This window comes from Anomaloglossus baeobatrachus, chromosome 8 (assembly GCF_048569485.1).
Source record: "Anomaloglossus baeobatrachus isolate aAnoBae1 chromosome 8, aAnoBae1.hap1, whole genome shotgun sequence".
Taxonomy (NCBI): Eukaryota; Metazoa; Chordata; class Amphibia; order Anura; family Aromobatidae; genus Anomaloglossus; species Anomaloglossus baeobatrachus.
Genome location: NC_134360.1, coordinates 15,518,519 through 15,534,966, shown reverse-complemented (window position 1 = coordinate 15,534,966; position 16,448 = coordinate 15,518,519). Strand labels below are relative to the sequence as shown.

General features: G+C 53.8%; 1 protein-coding gene across 1 annotated transcript in view; it reads left to right on the top strand.

Moving 5' to 3' along the window:
- Nucleotides 1-5,840: 5,840 nt before the first annotated feature.
- Nucleotides 5,841-16,448, top strand: part of IL17RD (interleukin 17 receptor D) — a 106,508-nt gene continuing 95,900 nt past the window's right edge. The window contains exon 1 of the mRNA XM_075320654.1: nt 5,841-5,957. Within this exon, the coding sequence (XP_075176769.1) occupies nt 5,841-5,957 (117 nt within the window). The remainder of the gene's footprint in view (nt 5,958-16,448) is intronic.

Here is a 16,448-nt window from a genome sequence, read left to right as displayed (position 1 = left end):
TCTTGGAGTCGGGGTGAATTGTTGCAATTACTGGTTTAGTAGAAAAAAAAGGGATTTCCAGTAACCGATCTTCTAAAATTCCAATTATTTAGAAATGTAAAAATTCATAGGAAAGGTTGTACAAAATAATTATCAGACAGCCAAGGTGTCACAAAGCAGACGCGTTTCGGAAGATTCTAGTCCTTAATCACTGTTTATAAACAATGATTAAGGACCACAATCTTCCGAAACGCGTTCCGAACTTTTGTACTACCATTCCTATGAAATTTTAAATTTATAAATAAAAAAATTGGAATTTTAGAAGATCCTTTGCTGTAAATCCCTTTGTTTTCTACTATTCATCCTCTGTCTGGCATTGCAGTCTCCGTGCAACGGATCTTCATGGGGGTAAGGTGAGCTGAACAAACCTTGACAATTACTGGTTTGGGGTTTGTGTGAAAAGACAGAATGGCCCCAAGGAGAGAAGGTGCCAGGAGGAAGCGGAGGCCGGACAATACTGGAGACCCATTGTCAGGCCTGAATAAGGAGAGAAAATCTCACCCCGGCAGGAAGGGTCTGTGCAAATACCCCAGCGGGGGGTTCCTGGGCAGCTCCTCCTGGGGAGGGGGGGTCCCTAAACACCATGTATTTACATATATATGGATTGTAGACTGAGAAAAAACAGAAGCCGGACAATGACCGAGGCTTCACAAGTGCAGGTGTGAACCGTCACCTGAGACGTCACAGGGCAACCTGACCTTAAAGGCCGTATTCACACATTAAAAACTGATTTCAGCTGGATCCGTTTTTTAGCATTGAAATCTATAGAAAAGGGATCCGTTATTAGCGTCCGTTTTTTGCTTACTGGATCAGTTTTAAAAGGGAAGATAATGGACGGCCGAATAATCGATCTGTTTTCCATCGACTTCAATATAAAAAAATGGATCAGTTTTTAAATTAAAAAAAAAAAGAAAATCCGTTCCGATGGATGAATACTGAACGTGTGAACACGGCCTTAGTCTTCAATCTGCTCTGGTGGATCGCATTGTACTGAACATCGAGTGGCTGAGAAGTGACCGGGCCACAATTCACATTGTCTATTATTCCTCTGCCCTTAAGAGCGCATTCAGACATATGTTTTTTGCACGGACAGGACATGTACCCATTATACTCTATGGGGCTGTTCCCATTATACTCTATGGGGCTGTACCCATTATACTCCATGGGGCTGTACCCATTATACTCCATGGGGCTGTACCCATTATACTCCATGGGGCTGTACCCATTATACTCCATGGGGCTGTACCCATTATACTCTATGGGGCTGTACCCATTATACTCTATGGGGCTGTACCCATTATACTCTATGGGGCTGTACCCATTATACTCTATGGGGCTGTTCCCATTATACTCTATGGGGCTGTTCCCATTATACTCTATGGGGCTGTACCCATTATACTCTATGGGGCTGTACCCATTATACTCTGTGGGGCTGTACCCATTATACTCTGTGGGGCTGTACCCATTATACTCTGTGGGGCTGTACCCATTATACTCTATGGGGCTGTACCCATTATACTCTATGGGGCTGTACCCATTATACTCTATGGGGCTGTACCCATTATACTCTATGGGGCTGTACCCATTATACTCTATTGGGCTGTACCCATTATACTCTATGGGGCTGTACCCATTATACTCTATGGGGCTGTACCCATTATACTCTATGGGGCTGTACCCATTATACTCTATGGGGCTGTACCCATTATACTCTATGGGGCTGTACCCATTATACTCTATGGGGTTGTACCCATTATACTCTATGGGGCTGTACCCATTATACTCTATGGGGCTGTACCCATTATACTCTATGGGGCTGTTCCCATTATACTCTATGGGGCTGTACCCATTATACTCTTTGGGGCTGTTCCCATTATACTCTATGGGGCTATTCCCATTATACTCTATGGGGCTATTCCCATTATACTCTATGGGGCTGTACCCATTATACTCTATGGGGCTGTACCCATTATACTCTATGGGGCTGTACCCATTATACTCTATGGGGCTGTACCCATTATACTCTATGGGGCTGTACCCATTATACTCTATGGGGCTGTTCCCATTATACTCTATGGGGCTGTACCCATTATACTCTATGGGGCTGTTCCCATTATACTCTATGGGGCTGTACCCATTATACTCTATGGGGCAGTACCCATTATACTCTTTGGGGCTGTATCCATTATACTCTATGGGGCTGTACCCATTATACTCTATGGGGCTGTACCCATTATACTCTATGGGGCTGTTCCCATTATACTCTATGGGGCTGTTCCCATTATACTCTATGGGGCTGTACCCATTATACTCTATGGGGCTGTACCCATTATACTCTATGGGGCTGTACCCATTATACTCTATGGGGCTGTACCCATTATACTCTATGGGGCTGTACCCATTATACTCTATGGGGCTGTACCCATTATACTCTATGGGGCTGTACCCATTATACTCTATGGGGCTGTTCCCATTATACTCTATGGGGCTGTTCCCATTATACTCTATGGGGCTGTTCCCATTATACTCTATGGGGCTGTTCCCATTATACTCTATGGGGCTGTTCCCATTATACTCTATGGGGCTGTTCCCATTATACTCTATGGGGCTGTTCCCATTATACTCTATGGGGCTGTACCCATTATACTCTATGGGGCTGTACCCATTATACTCTATGGGGCTGTTCCCATTATACTCTATGGGGCTGTTCCCATTATACTCTATGGGGCTGTTCCCATTATACTCTATGGGGCTGTACCCATTATACTCTATGGGGCTGTTCCCATTATACTCTATGGGGCTGTACCCATTATACTCTATGGGGCTGTTCCCATTATACTCTTTGGGGCTGTACCCATTATACTCTTTGGGGCTGTATCCATTATACTCTATGGGGCTGTACCCATTATACTCTATGGGGCTGTACCCATTATACTCTATGGGGCTGTACCCATTATACTCTATGGGGCTGTTCCCATTATACTCTGTGGGGCTGTTCCCATTATACTCTGTGGGGCTGTACCCATTATACTCTGTGGGGCTGTACCCATTATACTCTGTGGGGCTGTACCCATTATACTCTATGGGGCTGTACCCATTATACTCTATGGGGCTGCTCACACATACATGTATTTATGCAGATTTTTCCAGACTGAGCGGTCCACACCATAACATGGTGACATCCAGTGTGCTATGAAACATGGATCAAACTTACAAATGCCAGTCTATGGGTCTGTGAAAAAAATCGGACAGCACCGGGATGGCCGGAGCGGCACAGACAGAAGGGGCCCTGTGCAGTAACAATATTCAGACTCTACAGCACAACAGCTCTTCATAATGGGTGGCACAGTGGCTCGGTAGTTAGCACTGTATAATGCCTCAGTGGTTACCACTGCATGGTGGCTCAGTGGTTACCACTGTTATATAGGTGGCTCAGTGGTTAGCACTGTATGGTGGCTCAGTGCTTAGCACTGTGGGTTGGTTCAGTGCTTAGCACTGTGGGTTGGCTCAGTGGTTGGCACTGTGGGTTGGCTCAGTGGTTGGCACTGTACACTGGTTCAGTGGATAGCACTGTATGGTGGCTCAGTGGTTAGCACTGTTCGTTGGCTCAGTGGTTGCAGCACTGAGGTCCTAGGTTCAAATTCCACCATGAACATCTGCAAGAAGTTTGTATGTTCTCCTTGTGTTTCTGTGGGTTTCCTCCGGGTTCCTCCCAGACTACAAAGACTGATAGGGAATGGAATGTAGATTGTGAGTCCCGATGGGGACAGCGTTGCTCATATATGTGAAGCGCTGCGGAATATGTTGGCGCTATATAAAGATTATATTATTATAAAGCACAGCTCCCCCTGCAGGGGCTGGATGTGGCCCCTTTACCACCCGGGCCCTGTACTGCACCGATGGTTTATTTGCCCCCGCGGTCTCCAACATTTCCGCTTGTTTGATAGAAGTGAGAAAACTTCAAAAATGATGAAAATCTGACCCTGAGCTGAAAATGTAATGACCCCCCCATACACACCATCCCCCCCCCGCCCCATCTCCCCCCACACACCATCCCCCCATCTCCCCCCACCACCCCCCATCTCCCCCCACACACCCCCCACACACCATCCCCCCCCACACACACCATCCCCCCCACACACCACCCCCCCCATCTCCCCCCACACCCCATCCCCCCCACACACCATCCCCCCATCTCCCCCCACACCCCATCTCCCCCCCCATCTCCCCCCACACACCCCCCACACACCATCCCCCCCCACACACACCATCCCTCCCCACACACCACCCCCCCATCTCCCCCCACACCCCATCCCCCCCATCTCCCCCCACACCCCATCCCCCCCACACACCACCCCCCATCTCCCCCCACACACCAACACCATCCCACCCCACACACCATTCCCCCATCTCCCCCCACACCCCCCCCCCCACACACCATCCCCCCCCACACACCATCCCCCCATCTCCCCCCACATCTCCCCCCACACACCATCCCCCCCCACACACCATCCCCCCATCTCCCCCCACACACCATTCCCCCCCCCACACACCATACCCCCATCTCCCCCCACACACCATTCCCCCATCTCCCCCCACACACCATACCCCCATCTCCCCCCACATCTCCCCCCACACACCATCCCCCCCCACACACCATCCCCCCATCTCCCCCCACACACCATTCCCCCCCCCCACACACCATACCCCCATCTCCCCCCACACACCATTCCCCCATCTCCCCCCACACACCATACCCCCATCTCCCCCCACACACCATTCCCCCCCCCCACACACCATACCCCCATCTCCCCCCACACACCATTCCCCCCCCCCCCACACACCATACCCCCATCTCCCCCCACACACCATCCATTCCCACCCCATCTCCCCCATACACCATTCCCCCCCACACACCATCCATTCCCACCCCATCTCCCCCCACACACCATCCCCCCCACACACCATCCATTCCCACCCCATCTCCCCCCACACACCATCCCCCACACACAACACCCCCCCATCTCCCCCCACACCCCATCCCCCCCACACCCCATCCCCCCCATCTCCCCCCACACCATCCCCCCACACACACCATCCCCCCCCACACCCCATCCCCCCACACACCACCCCCCCATTTCCCCCCACACCCCATCCCCCCCCACACACCATCCCCCCATCTCCCCCCACACCCCATCCCCCCATCTCCCCCCACACACCATCCCCCCATCTCCCCCCACACCATCCCCCCATCTCCCCCCACACCCCATCCCCCCCATCTCCCCCCACACCCCACCCCCCCATCTCCCCCCACACCCCATCCCCCCCACACACCATCCCCCCCATCTCCCCCCACACACCATCCATTCCCACCCCATCTCCCCCATACACCATCCCCGACATACACCACCCCCCCATCTCCCCCCACCCCACCCCCCACAAAACAACAAGAAAAAAAACTCCTCAGGAAAAGAATAACTGGAGCGATGATTCCCTCATCTTACATGTGTGACACTGGAGCAGATTTACCACAGAAGTTCTCCTCAGCCTCTGCTCTGTCCTCCCGGACTCCCCCCCTCGGTCCTCCCGGACTCCCCCCCTCGGTCCTCCCGGACTCCCCCCCTCTGTCCCTGTCAGGCAGGAGCAGCTGGAGCCGCCGGCAGTCACAGTGTGAGGATCGTGTGATGGGCGGCAGCGCTCCAGGACGGGGCGGCTCCGGACTGACAGCAGGGGGCGGGGCTCGGCAGAGTCTGGGGCGCACGCGCAGTGCGGGGCACACAGCAGTCTCCCTGGCTCGGACCATGGCTCCGTGTCTGCGTCTCCTCATCTTTGCGGGGTCCCTGATGATGTGTCCGGGCCCGGGCAGAGCGGCCACTGGCGGCCTCCGGAGACCCCCCGCCGACCCCTGCGCCCCTAAGGTCAGTGCTGCCCATGACAGGAACGTATCTGCAACTTGGCTGAAAGTTTTGCCCGGACTTGTAAGTTTCCCAGAGTCTGTGCATGGTCTGCTGCGGATGATCTGTATGGTCTGTGCGGGTGATGTGCAGTGCAGGGTCTGCTGTGGATGATCTCTATGGTCTGTGCGGATGATGTGCTGGGACTGTGCAGTGCAGGTTCTGTGCGGATGATGTGCAGGGTCTGTGCAGTGCAGGTTCTGTGCGGATGATGTGCAGGGTCTGTGCAGTGCAGGGTCTGTGCGGATGATGTGCAGGGTCTGTGCAGTGCAGGGTCTGTGCAGTGCAGGGTCTGTGCGGATGATGTGCAGGGTCTGTGCAGTGCAGGGTCTGTGCGGATGATGTGCAGGGTCTGTGCAGTGCAGGGTCTGTGCGGATGATGTGCAGGGTCTGTGCAGTGCAGGGTCTGTGCGGATGATGTGCAGGGTCTGTGCAGTGCAGGGTCTGTGCAGATGATGTGCAGGGTCTGTGCAGTGCAGATGTGCGGGGAAGAATCTGTGCGGATGATGTGCAGGGACAGTGCAGTGCAGGGACTGTGCGGGTGATGTGCAGGGTCTGTGCGGGTGATGTGCAGTGCAGGGTCTGTGCGGGTGATGTGCAGTGCAGGGTCTGTGCGGGTGATGTGCAGTGCAGGGTCTGTGCGGGTGATGTGCAGTGCAGGGTCTGTGCGGGTGATGTGCAGTGCAGGGTCTGTGCGGGTGATGTGCAGTGCAGGGTCTGTGCCGGTGATGTGCAGTGCAGGGTCTGTGCCGGTGATGTGCAGTGCAGGGTCTGTGCCGGTGATGTGCAGTGCAGGGTCTGTGCGGGTGCAGTGCAGGGTCTGTGCGGGTGATGTGCAGTGCAGGGACTGCAGTGCAGGGACTGTGGGTCATGTGCAGTGCAGGGACTGTGCAGTGCAGGGACTGCGGGTGATGTGATGTGCAGGGTCTGTGCGGGTGATGTGCAGTGCGGGTGATGTGCAGTGCAGTGCGGGTGACGTGCAGGTGCAGTGTGGGTAACGTGCAGTGCAGGGACTGTGTGGGTGACGTGCAGTGCAGGGACTGTGTGGGTGACGTGCAGTGCAGGGATTGTGTGGGTGACGTGCAGTGCAGGGTCTGTGCGGGTGACGTGCAGTGCAGGGTCTGTGCAGGGTCTGTGCGGGTGATGTGCAGTGCAGGGTCTGTGCGGGTGATGTGCAGGGTCTGTGTAGTGCAGGGTCTGTGCGGGTGATGTGCAGTGCAGGGTCTGTGTAGTGCAGGGTCTGTGCGGGTGATGTGCAGTACAGGGTCTGTGCGGGTGATGTGCAGTGCAGGGTCTGTGCAGGTGATGTGCAGTGCAGGGACTGTGCGGCTGATGTGCAGTGCAGGGACTGTGCGGCTGATGTGCAGGGACTGTGCAGTGCAGGGACTGTGCAGTGCAGGGACTGTGCAGTGCAGGGACTGTGCAGTGCAGGGTCTGTGCGGCTGATGTGCAGTGCAGGGTCTGTGCGGCTGATGTGCAGTGCAGGGTCTGTGCGGCTGATGTGCAGTGCAGGGTCTGTGCGGGTGATGTGCAGTGCAGGGTCTGTGCGGCTGATGTGCAGTGCAGGGACTGTGCGGCTGATGTGCAGTGCAGGGACTGTGCGGCTGATGTGCAGTGCAGGGACTGTGCGGCTGATGTGCAGTGCAGGGACTGTGCGGCTGATGTGCAGTGCAGGGACTGTGCGGCTGATGTGCAGTGCAGGGTCTGTGCGGGTGATGTGCAGTGCAGGGTCTGTGCAGTGCAGGGTCTGTGCAGGGTCTATGCAGTGCAGGGACTGTGCGGCTGATGTGCAGTGCAGGGTCTATGCAGTGCAGGGACTGTGCGGCTGATGTGCAGTGCAGGGTCTGTGCAGTTCAGGGACTGTGCGGCTGATGTGCAGTGCAGGTGATGTGCAGTGCAGGGACTGTGCGGCTGATGTGCAGTGCAGGGACTGTGCGGCTGATGTGCAGGGACTGTGCAGTGCAGGGACTGTGCAGTGCAGGGACTGTGCAGTGCAGGGTCTGTGCAGTGCAGGGTCTGTGCGGCTGATGTGCAGTGCAGGGTCTGTGCGGCTGATGTGCAGTGCAGGGTCTGTGCGGGTGATGTGCAGTGCAGGGTCTGTGCGGGTGATGTGCAGTGCAGGGTCTGTGCGGGTGATGTGCAGTGCAGGGTCTGTGCGGCTGATGTGCAGTGCAGGGACTGTGCGGCTGATGTTCAGTGCAGGGACTGTGCGGCTGATGTTCAGTGCAGGGACTGTGCGGCTGATGTGCAGTGCAGGGACTGTGCGGCTGATGTGCAGTGCAGGGACTGTGCGGCTGATGTGCAGTGCAGGGACTGTGCGGCTGATGTGCAGTGCAGGGACTGTGCGGCTGATGTGCAGTGCAGGGTCTGTGCAGTGCAGGGTCTGTGCAGGGTCTATGCAGTGCAGGGACTGTGCGGCTGATGTGCAGTGCAGGGTCTATGCAGTGCAGGGACTGTGCGGCTGATGTGCAGTGCAGGGTCTGTGCAGTGCAGGGACTGTGCGGCTGATGTGCAGTGCAGGGTCTGTGCAGTGCAGGGACTGTGCGGCTGATGTGCAGTGCAGGGTCTGTGCAGTGCAGGGACTGTGCGGCTGATGTGCAGTGCAGGGTCTGCGGCTGATGTGCAGTGCAGGGTCTGTGCAGTGCAGGGTCTGTGCAGGTGATGTGCAGTGCAGGGTCTGTGCAGGTGATGTGCAGTGCAGGGTCTGTGCGGGTGATGTGCAGTGCAGGGTCTGTGCAGTGTCTGTGCGGGTGATGTGCAGTGCAGGGTCTGTGCAGTGCAGGGTCTGTGGGGGGCTACTCTGGCAGCATGTCCAAAACCTTGCAAATAAGTGTGGTGTTTCTAGTCCTCTGTTGTGTGCGGGTCCTGGGCGTGCGGCCTCTTTTTTGCATCCTCTGTTATGTGCGGGGTCCTGGGCGTGCGGCCTCTTTTTTGCGTCCTCTGTTATGTGCGGGTCCTGGGCGTGCGGCCTCTTTTTTGCGTCCTCTGTTATGTGCGGGTCCTGGGCGTGCGGCCTCTTTTTTGCATCCTCTGTTATGTGCGGGTCCTGGGCGTGCGGCCTCTTTTTTTGCATCCTCTGTTATGTGCGGGTCCTGGGCGTGCGGCCTCTTTTTTTGCATCCTCTGTTATGTGCGGGTCCTGGGCGTGCGGCCTCTTTTTTGCATCCTCTGTTATGTGCGGGGTCCTGGGCGTGCGGCCTCTTTTTTGCGTCCTCTGTTATGTGCGGGTCCTGGGCGTGCGGCCTCTTTTTTGCGTCCTCTGTTATGTGCGGGTCCTGGGCGTGCGGCCTCTTTTTTTGCATCCTCTGTTATGTGCGGGTCCTGGGCGTGCGGCCTCTTTTTTGCATCCTCTGTTATGTGCGGGGTCCTGGGCGTGCGGCCTCTTTTTTGCGTCCTCTGTTATGTGCGGGTCCTGGGCGTGCGGCCTCTTTTTTGCGTCCTCTGTTATGTGCGGGTCCTGGGCGTGCGGCCTCTTTTTTTGCATCCTCTGTTATGTGCGGGTCCTGGGCGTGCGGCCTCTTTTTTGCGTCCTCTGTTATGTGCGGGTCCTGGGCGTGCGGCCTCTTTTTTTGCGTCCTCTGTTATGTGCGGGTCCTGGGCGTGCGGCCTCTTTTTTGCGTCCTCTGTTATGTGCGGGGTCCTGAGCGTGCGGCCTCTTTTTTGCGTCCTCTGTTATGTGCGGGTCCTGGGCGTGCGGCCTCTTTTTTGCATCCTCTGTTATGTGCGGGGTCCTGAGCGTGCGGCCTCTTATTTGCGTCCTCTGTTATGTGCGGGTCCTGGGCGTGCGGCCTCTTTTTTGCGTCCTCTGTTATGTGCGGGTCCTGGGCGTGCGGCCTCTTTTTTTGCATCCTCTGTTATGTGCGGGTCCTGGGCGTGCGGCCTCTTTTTTGCGTCCTCTGTTATGTGCGGGTCCTGGGCGCGCGGCCTCTTTTTCCGTTTCATTTGGATAAATGTTTTTGCCTCTTTTGAGTCATTGTTGCGCTGTTCTAATGTTCATTATATATATATATTATACAGACAGAAAAAGGCCCCTGTGCAAGAACAATATAGGGGGAATTTGCAGTCCAAGGGTTCAACTGGACAATTCCACCTGCTTTGGAGGTGCACTGAGCCCCCCGACCTCTCGGCCCCCCGATGGCTGCAGAGCTTGCCCCATTCATATGTCCGCTCCTGTGTAAATATATATTTGTCCTGTGTGTTTCTGGTTTATTCTGTGTATAATGGTACATGTTGCACAGAAGCGGATATAGCATTGGTGCGGGGGCCGCAGAGGTCGGGGCCACATCTACCTCCAGAGTTGTGTAAGGTTTTGCAGGATGGTGTTGTTCGTCACAGTGTAGCAGCGCAGTCTGCGGACGGGTCATGTGATGGAGCAGGGTCCATTCTGGGATAGTGGAGATTACAGCGGCTGCGGGGCTTGTGGTTCTGTCCGTTTGGATCTGACGCTGCAGTATCATCGGATCATGAGCGGATCCAGATCGGAGCTTGTTTACTGCAGCGGATCCTCCTGAGGCCGGGAGCGAGCTCTGGAATGGAGTCAGGTCTTTTTCTTCTTGGAATTGAATGAATGGTTGGATCCGACATTAAAAGCATTTATTGAATTCATGCGCAGCGCCATCATTTTTCTGGAGGGTTAATCATGAAGGCTGCGTTGTCAGTGTCCTCTGCACCCACCACTCTCCGCTACTGCTGGGTCTATATGGCCACCACACGTCCATCAGGGGCCACAGTCCAGATTGCATCTGTCTACTAAAGGAGTCTTTTTTTTTTTTTTTTGCAATCCAATCATTTTGTAGAGAGTGCAAAAAAATTGTACACTGCACAATACGGAGGAATTGATCCTTTGGTGCACGGACATCCCATTATTAAAACAAATAAAACCCACGTGGCCTCTATAGAGTGTCTATGACACTGCTTTCCGCAGTGTCAGTGTGCACTTTGTGCGGTTTGCTCTCCGCAGTGTCAGTGTGCACTCTGTGCGGTTTGCTCTCTGCAGTGTCAGTGTGCACTCTGTGCGGTTTGCTCTCTGCAGTGTTAGTGTGCACTCTGCGCGGTTTGCTCTTTGCGGTGTCAGTGTGCATTCTGTGCAGTTTGCTCTCCGCGGTGTCAGTGTGCACTCTGCGCGGTTTGCTCTCCGCGGTGTCAGTGTGCATTCTGTGCAGTTTGCTCTCCGCGGTGTCAGTGTGCACTCTGCACGGTTTCTTCTCCGTGGTGTCAGTGTGCACTCTGTGCGGTTTGCTCTCTGCAGTGTCAGTGTGCACTCTGTGCGGTTTGCAGCATTATTGCCATAGAAAATAATGAGGTGACAACCATAGGGGATATCACAATGTGCTGTGTATAAATGGATCCGTAATGCAGCCGTGCTCTGCGATCTGCATCCATTTACCTGGAGCCGTCGTCAGTGGTTTGTGCAAATGATTGATCTGTGCAATCGTTCATCCCCACACAGATTGCATATTGTCTGCAGCACATTCATCTTCCCAGCAATGGATGTGCTGCCGACAACGGCGCGATTGTCTTTGTAAAATACATGATCCAACTACAACTCACTGTCATTCATGAGGCTGCCCTGTGTGCATGTGCCAATGATGGGGAATGAAAACTAATTCACACTGTTATTGATCTGTGTAAAGGGGTCTGACTTGTCTGAACCGGACACCCCCTATCTACAGGAGTGCTGATAAGTTGCTGACCTGTGTGGGTCCAGCGCTGGGACCCTCATTGATTAGCAGATTGGGGACCTTTTACCCCTAACAGAGAACTTACATGTCCATTTATTTTCAATGTGCTGGAAAAAGCCAAGTGCAGCAGCTCCATAGAGAATGAGTGGACGGCCGATCGTGCATGTAAACTCTCGCTCCATTCGACATTTTGTTCCATTTGTACACAGCCACAAACCTGCCACTGATTGTCCACAATTTCACTGCAACCACAGATCTGCCGCAGATTTATCTCTGTGTGTGACGGGGCCTTAAGGGTGAGAAAGTCTTCTTTCTGCTGATTTGATGTAGATCCCAGCGGTCAGATCACCACCGATCAAGCTGTTATCAGTAGTGATGAGCGGGCACTACCATGCTCGGGTGCTCAGTACTGGTAACTAGTGATGAGTGGGCACTACCATGCTCGGGTGCTCTGTACTGGTAACTAGTGATGAGTGGGCACTACCATGCTCGGGTGCTCTGTACTGGTAACTAGTGATGAGTGGGCACTACCATGCTCGGGTGCTCTGTACTGGTAACTAGTGATGAGTGGGCACTACCATGCTCAGGTGCTCAGTACTGGTAACTAGTGATGAGCGGGCACTACCATGCTCAGGTGCTCAGTGCTGGTAACTAGTGATGAGCGGGCACTGCCATGCTCAGGTGCTCAGTACTGGTAACTAGTGATGAGCGAGCACTACAATGCTCGGGTGCTCTGTACTGGTAACTAGTGATGAGCGGGCACTGCCATGCTCGGGTGCTCTGTACTGGTAACTAGTGATGAGCGGGCACTACCATGCTCAGGTGCTCAGTACTGGTAACTAGTGATGAGTGGGCACTACCATGCTCAGGTGCTCAGTACTCGTAACTAATGATGAGCGGGTACTACCATGCTCAGGTGCTCAGTACTGGTAACTAGTGATGAGTGGGCACTACCATGCTCAGGTGCTCAGTACTGGTAACTAGTGATGAGTGGACACTACCATGCTCAGGTGCTCAGTACTGGTAACTAGTGATGAGTGGACACTACCATGCTCGGGTGCTCAGTACTGGTAACTAGTGATGAGTGGACACTACCATGCTCGGGTGCTCAGTACTGGTAACTAGTGATGAGCAGGCACTACCATGCTCAGGTGCTCAGTACTGGTAACTAGTGATGAGTGGACACTACCATGCTCAGGTGCTCAGTACTGGTAACTAGTGATGAGCGGGCACTACCATGCTCGGGTGCTCAGTACTGGTAACTAATGATGAGCGGGTACTACCATGCTCGGGTGCTCAGTACTGGTAACTAGTGATGAGTGGACACTACCATGCTCGGGTGCTCAGTACTGGTAACTAGTGATGAGCAGGCACTACCATGCTCAGGTGCTCAGTACTGGTAACTAGTGATGAGCGGGCACTACCATGCTCGGGTGCTCAGTACTGGTAACTAGTGATGAGCGGGCACTACCATGCTCGGGTGCTCAGTACTGGTAACTAGTGATGAGCGGGCACTACCATGCTCGGGTGCTCAGTACTGGTAACTAGTGATGAGCGGGCACTACCATGCTCGGGTGCTCAGTACTGGTAACTAGTGATGAGCGGGCACTACCATGCTCGGGTGCTCAGTACTGGTAACTGGTGATGAGCGGGCACTACCATGCTCGGCTGCTCTGTACTGGTAACTAGTGATGAGCGGGCACTACCATGCTCGGGTGCTCAGTACTGGTAACTAGTGATGAGCGGGCACTACCATGCTCAGGTGCTGAGTACTGGTAACTAGTGATGAGCGGGCACTACCATGCTCGGGTGCTCAGTACTGGTAACTGGTGATGAGCGGGCACTACCATGCTCGGCTGCTCTGTACTGGTAACTAGTGATGAGCAGGCACTACCATGCTCAGGTGCTCAGTACTGGTACCTAGTGAATGAGCGGGCACTACCATGCTCGGGTGCTCAGTACTGGTAACTAGTGATGAGCGGGCACTACCATGCTCGGGTGCTCAGTACTGGTAACTAGTGATGAGCGGGCACTACCATGCTCAGGTGCTCTGTACTGGTAACTAGTGATGAGTGGGCACTACCATGCTCAGGTGCTGAGTACTGGAGGTAACCAGTGATGTGGTGGTGTGACCGCTGCTTGTTGTGGATCGCGGTGGCGTCTGACCCTTCCCCAGGAGGTCATCATGTCTTTTATTCCGCAGTGTCATACAGAGGAGACATATCTTGTGAGCAGAGAGTGTGAAGGGTCCTGGAGCCCTTTCATCACCTCCGCCTGTGTACAGCAGTGGGAGATTCCTGAGGGGCAGATAATGGGGTCACCCGGAGTGTGGGATGAATGGCGGGGGGCGATCACTCGTGTGCATCGGATGAGAGGAAGTGCATTGTCTCGCCACATGTGTTATTAGGTCTGATGCTTCCTCCGTCTGGTATTTAATTCCTCAATGATTTAGTGCATTAAAAATCTTAGCATCGTGCGCCCTAATAATCTGCTCTTGGGGAAACTCTGGTAACGGATCCGGAGACTCCACTATATGAAAAAAAAAACAAAAAATGGATCCAGCAGAAATCAATTATTTACCAACAGACAAAAAGTTATGTTTTCATATCTTTTTTGCCAATGGATCTCTGCTGGATCCGATCTAATGGACGATAACTGGACGTGTGATCTCTGCTGGATCCAATCTGACGAATGATAACTGGACGTGTGATCTCTGCTGGATCCGATCTGACGAATGATAACTAGACGTGTGATCTCTGCTGGATCCGATCTAATGGACGATAACTGGACGTGTGATCTCTGCTGGATCCGATCTAACGAACGATAACTGGATGTGTGATCTCTGCTGGATCCGATCTAATGGACGATAACTGGACGTGTGATCTCTGCTGGATCCGATCTGACGAATGATAACTAGACGTGTGATCTCTGCTGGATCCGATCTAATGGACGATAACTGGACGTGTGATCTCTGCTGGATCCGATCTAATGGACGATAACTGGACATGTGATCTCTGCTGGATCAGATCTAATGGACAATAACTGGACGTGTGATCTCTGCTGGATCCAATCTAGCGTCAGTCTTATAATCCGGTGGTGTCTTACCGGGGAGCGGGGGGGCAGTAACGGAGGTAAGGTGGGTTCACAGGAGGTAGGGGCGGTGGTGGAGTAGGGCAATGCAGTGGGTGTCCCAGATGCTTGCTTTGGGCGCTTTGAGGCAGGAACATCTAGAAACGGCACCCAGAGTTGGCGCATGCGCACATTGAGCTATTGGCTCAATGACAATCTGAGATCTCATCTGCGCACGTGCCGACTCTGGGCACCATTTTTCTTAAGTCCGCTGCTGGGATATTAATGCGCGTGCGCAGATGAGGTCTTGAGCCCAGAGTTCCATCTGTGCACGTGCCACCTCCAAGTGCCATTTTCCATAAGTGTGCTGCTGCGAGATCAATGAGCCGAAGGTGGCGCATGCGCAGATTTGATATCTCGACTCGAGCTCATTCTGAGCACTTGCCGACTCCGGGTGCCATTATTTGAAGCCCTCAACATTTTTAGGATGGCCCCTGCCTCACCCTTTGCAGCGCAGCCCCGGCCTCCTTTGACCCCCCCCCCCCCACCCCCCGGTAAGCTACATTTAGCTTATAAGATGCAACCCTCATTTTCCTCCCAGGAATAGGAATAGTGCATCTTCAAAGTCTGAAAAATACGGTACTTTGTCTTCTCCGCAAACTGATGAAGGTCTTTGTAGACCGAAACATCTGTGTTGTATCTGGTCAAGATTACTTAATAAAAGACCAGTTTACCCAACTGTTTTACTGCCAGGTATTTGCTCTTTGCTACATACAACTGAATCCTACTTGAGCAGCTACCACAGAAGTGCCGTGTTTATCCACAATATTGCAAATCAGCAGTGGATATGGGTGCAGCAGTTCAGTGGCCGCAATGGTAAGGGGGTCCGATTGTGCTTCCCAGATCAGCTGCAATTTTGCATTATTCTGCGGCCCTGATACTGTTCTTGCGCAGGTGTCTCATCCGTCTGTGCCTGGTCCTGGTAGTGTGCCCGGTCCTGATAGTGTGCCCGGTCCTGATAGTGTGCCTGGTCGTCCCTAGCCGAACTAAATTCACATAGTCCTTCCACAACTTCTCAGAACATAACCTCACGTCAAATTCTATGGCACCCAAATGCATCTCAAGGTTCTGGCCAACTGGTCCAGGAAGCCGTTATCTATCCCCCATTTCCTTGAGATGGCGGGATTGTCACTGTAAATAAGCATTGTACCTTGCCCCCCCCCCCCTCCATCTTATTGTAGATTGTAAGCTCTCACGAGCAGGGTTGTCTTTTTTTTTTTTCCCTCTAAGTATTGTATTTTCTATAACTGTTACTTGATTGTATATGATCCTCCTGAATTGTAAAGCGCTGCGGAAAATGTTGGCACTATAAAATTAAAGATGATGATTATTATTATTATAATAGTGTGCCCGCTCCTGATGGTGGGGTCCGCTCCTGATGGTGGGGTCCGCTCCTGATGGTGGGGTCCGCTCCTGATGGTGGGGCCCGCTCCTGATGGGGCGGCCGCTCCTGATAGGGCGGCCGCTCCTGATGGGGCGCCCGCACCTGATGGGGCGCCCGCTCCTGATGGGGCGCCCGCTCCTGATGGGGCGCCCGCTCCTGATGGGGCGCCCGCTCCTGATGGGGCGCCCGCTCCTGATGGGGCGCCTGCTCCTGATTGTGCGCCCGCTCCATCAATGCAACTTTGATATCCGCATTTGTCACA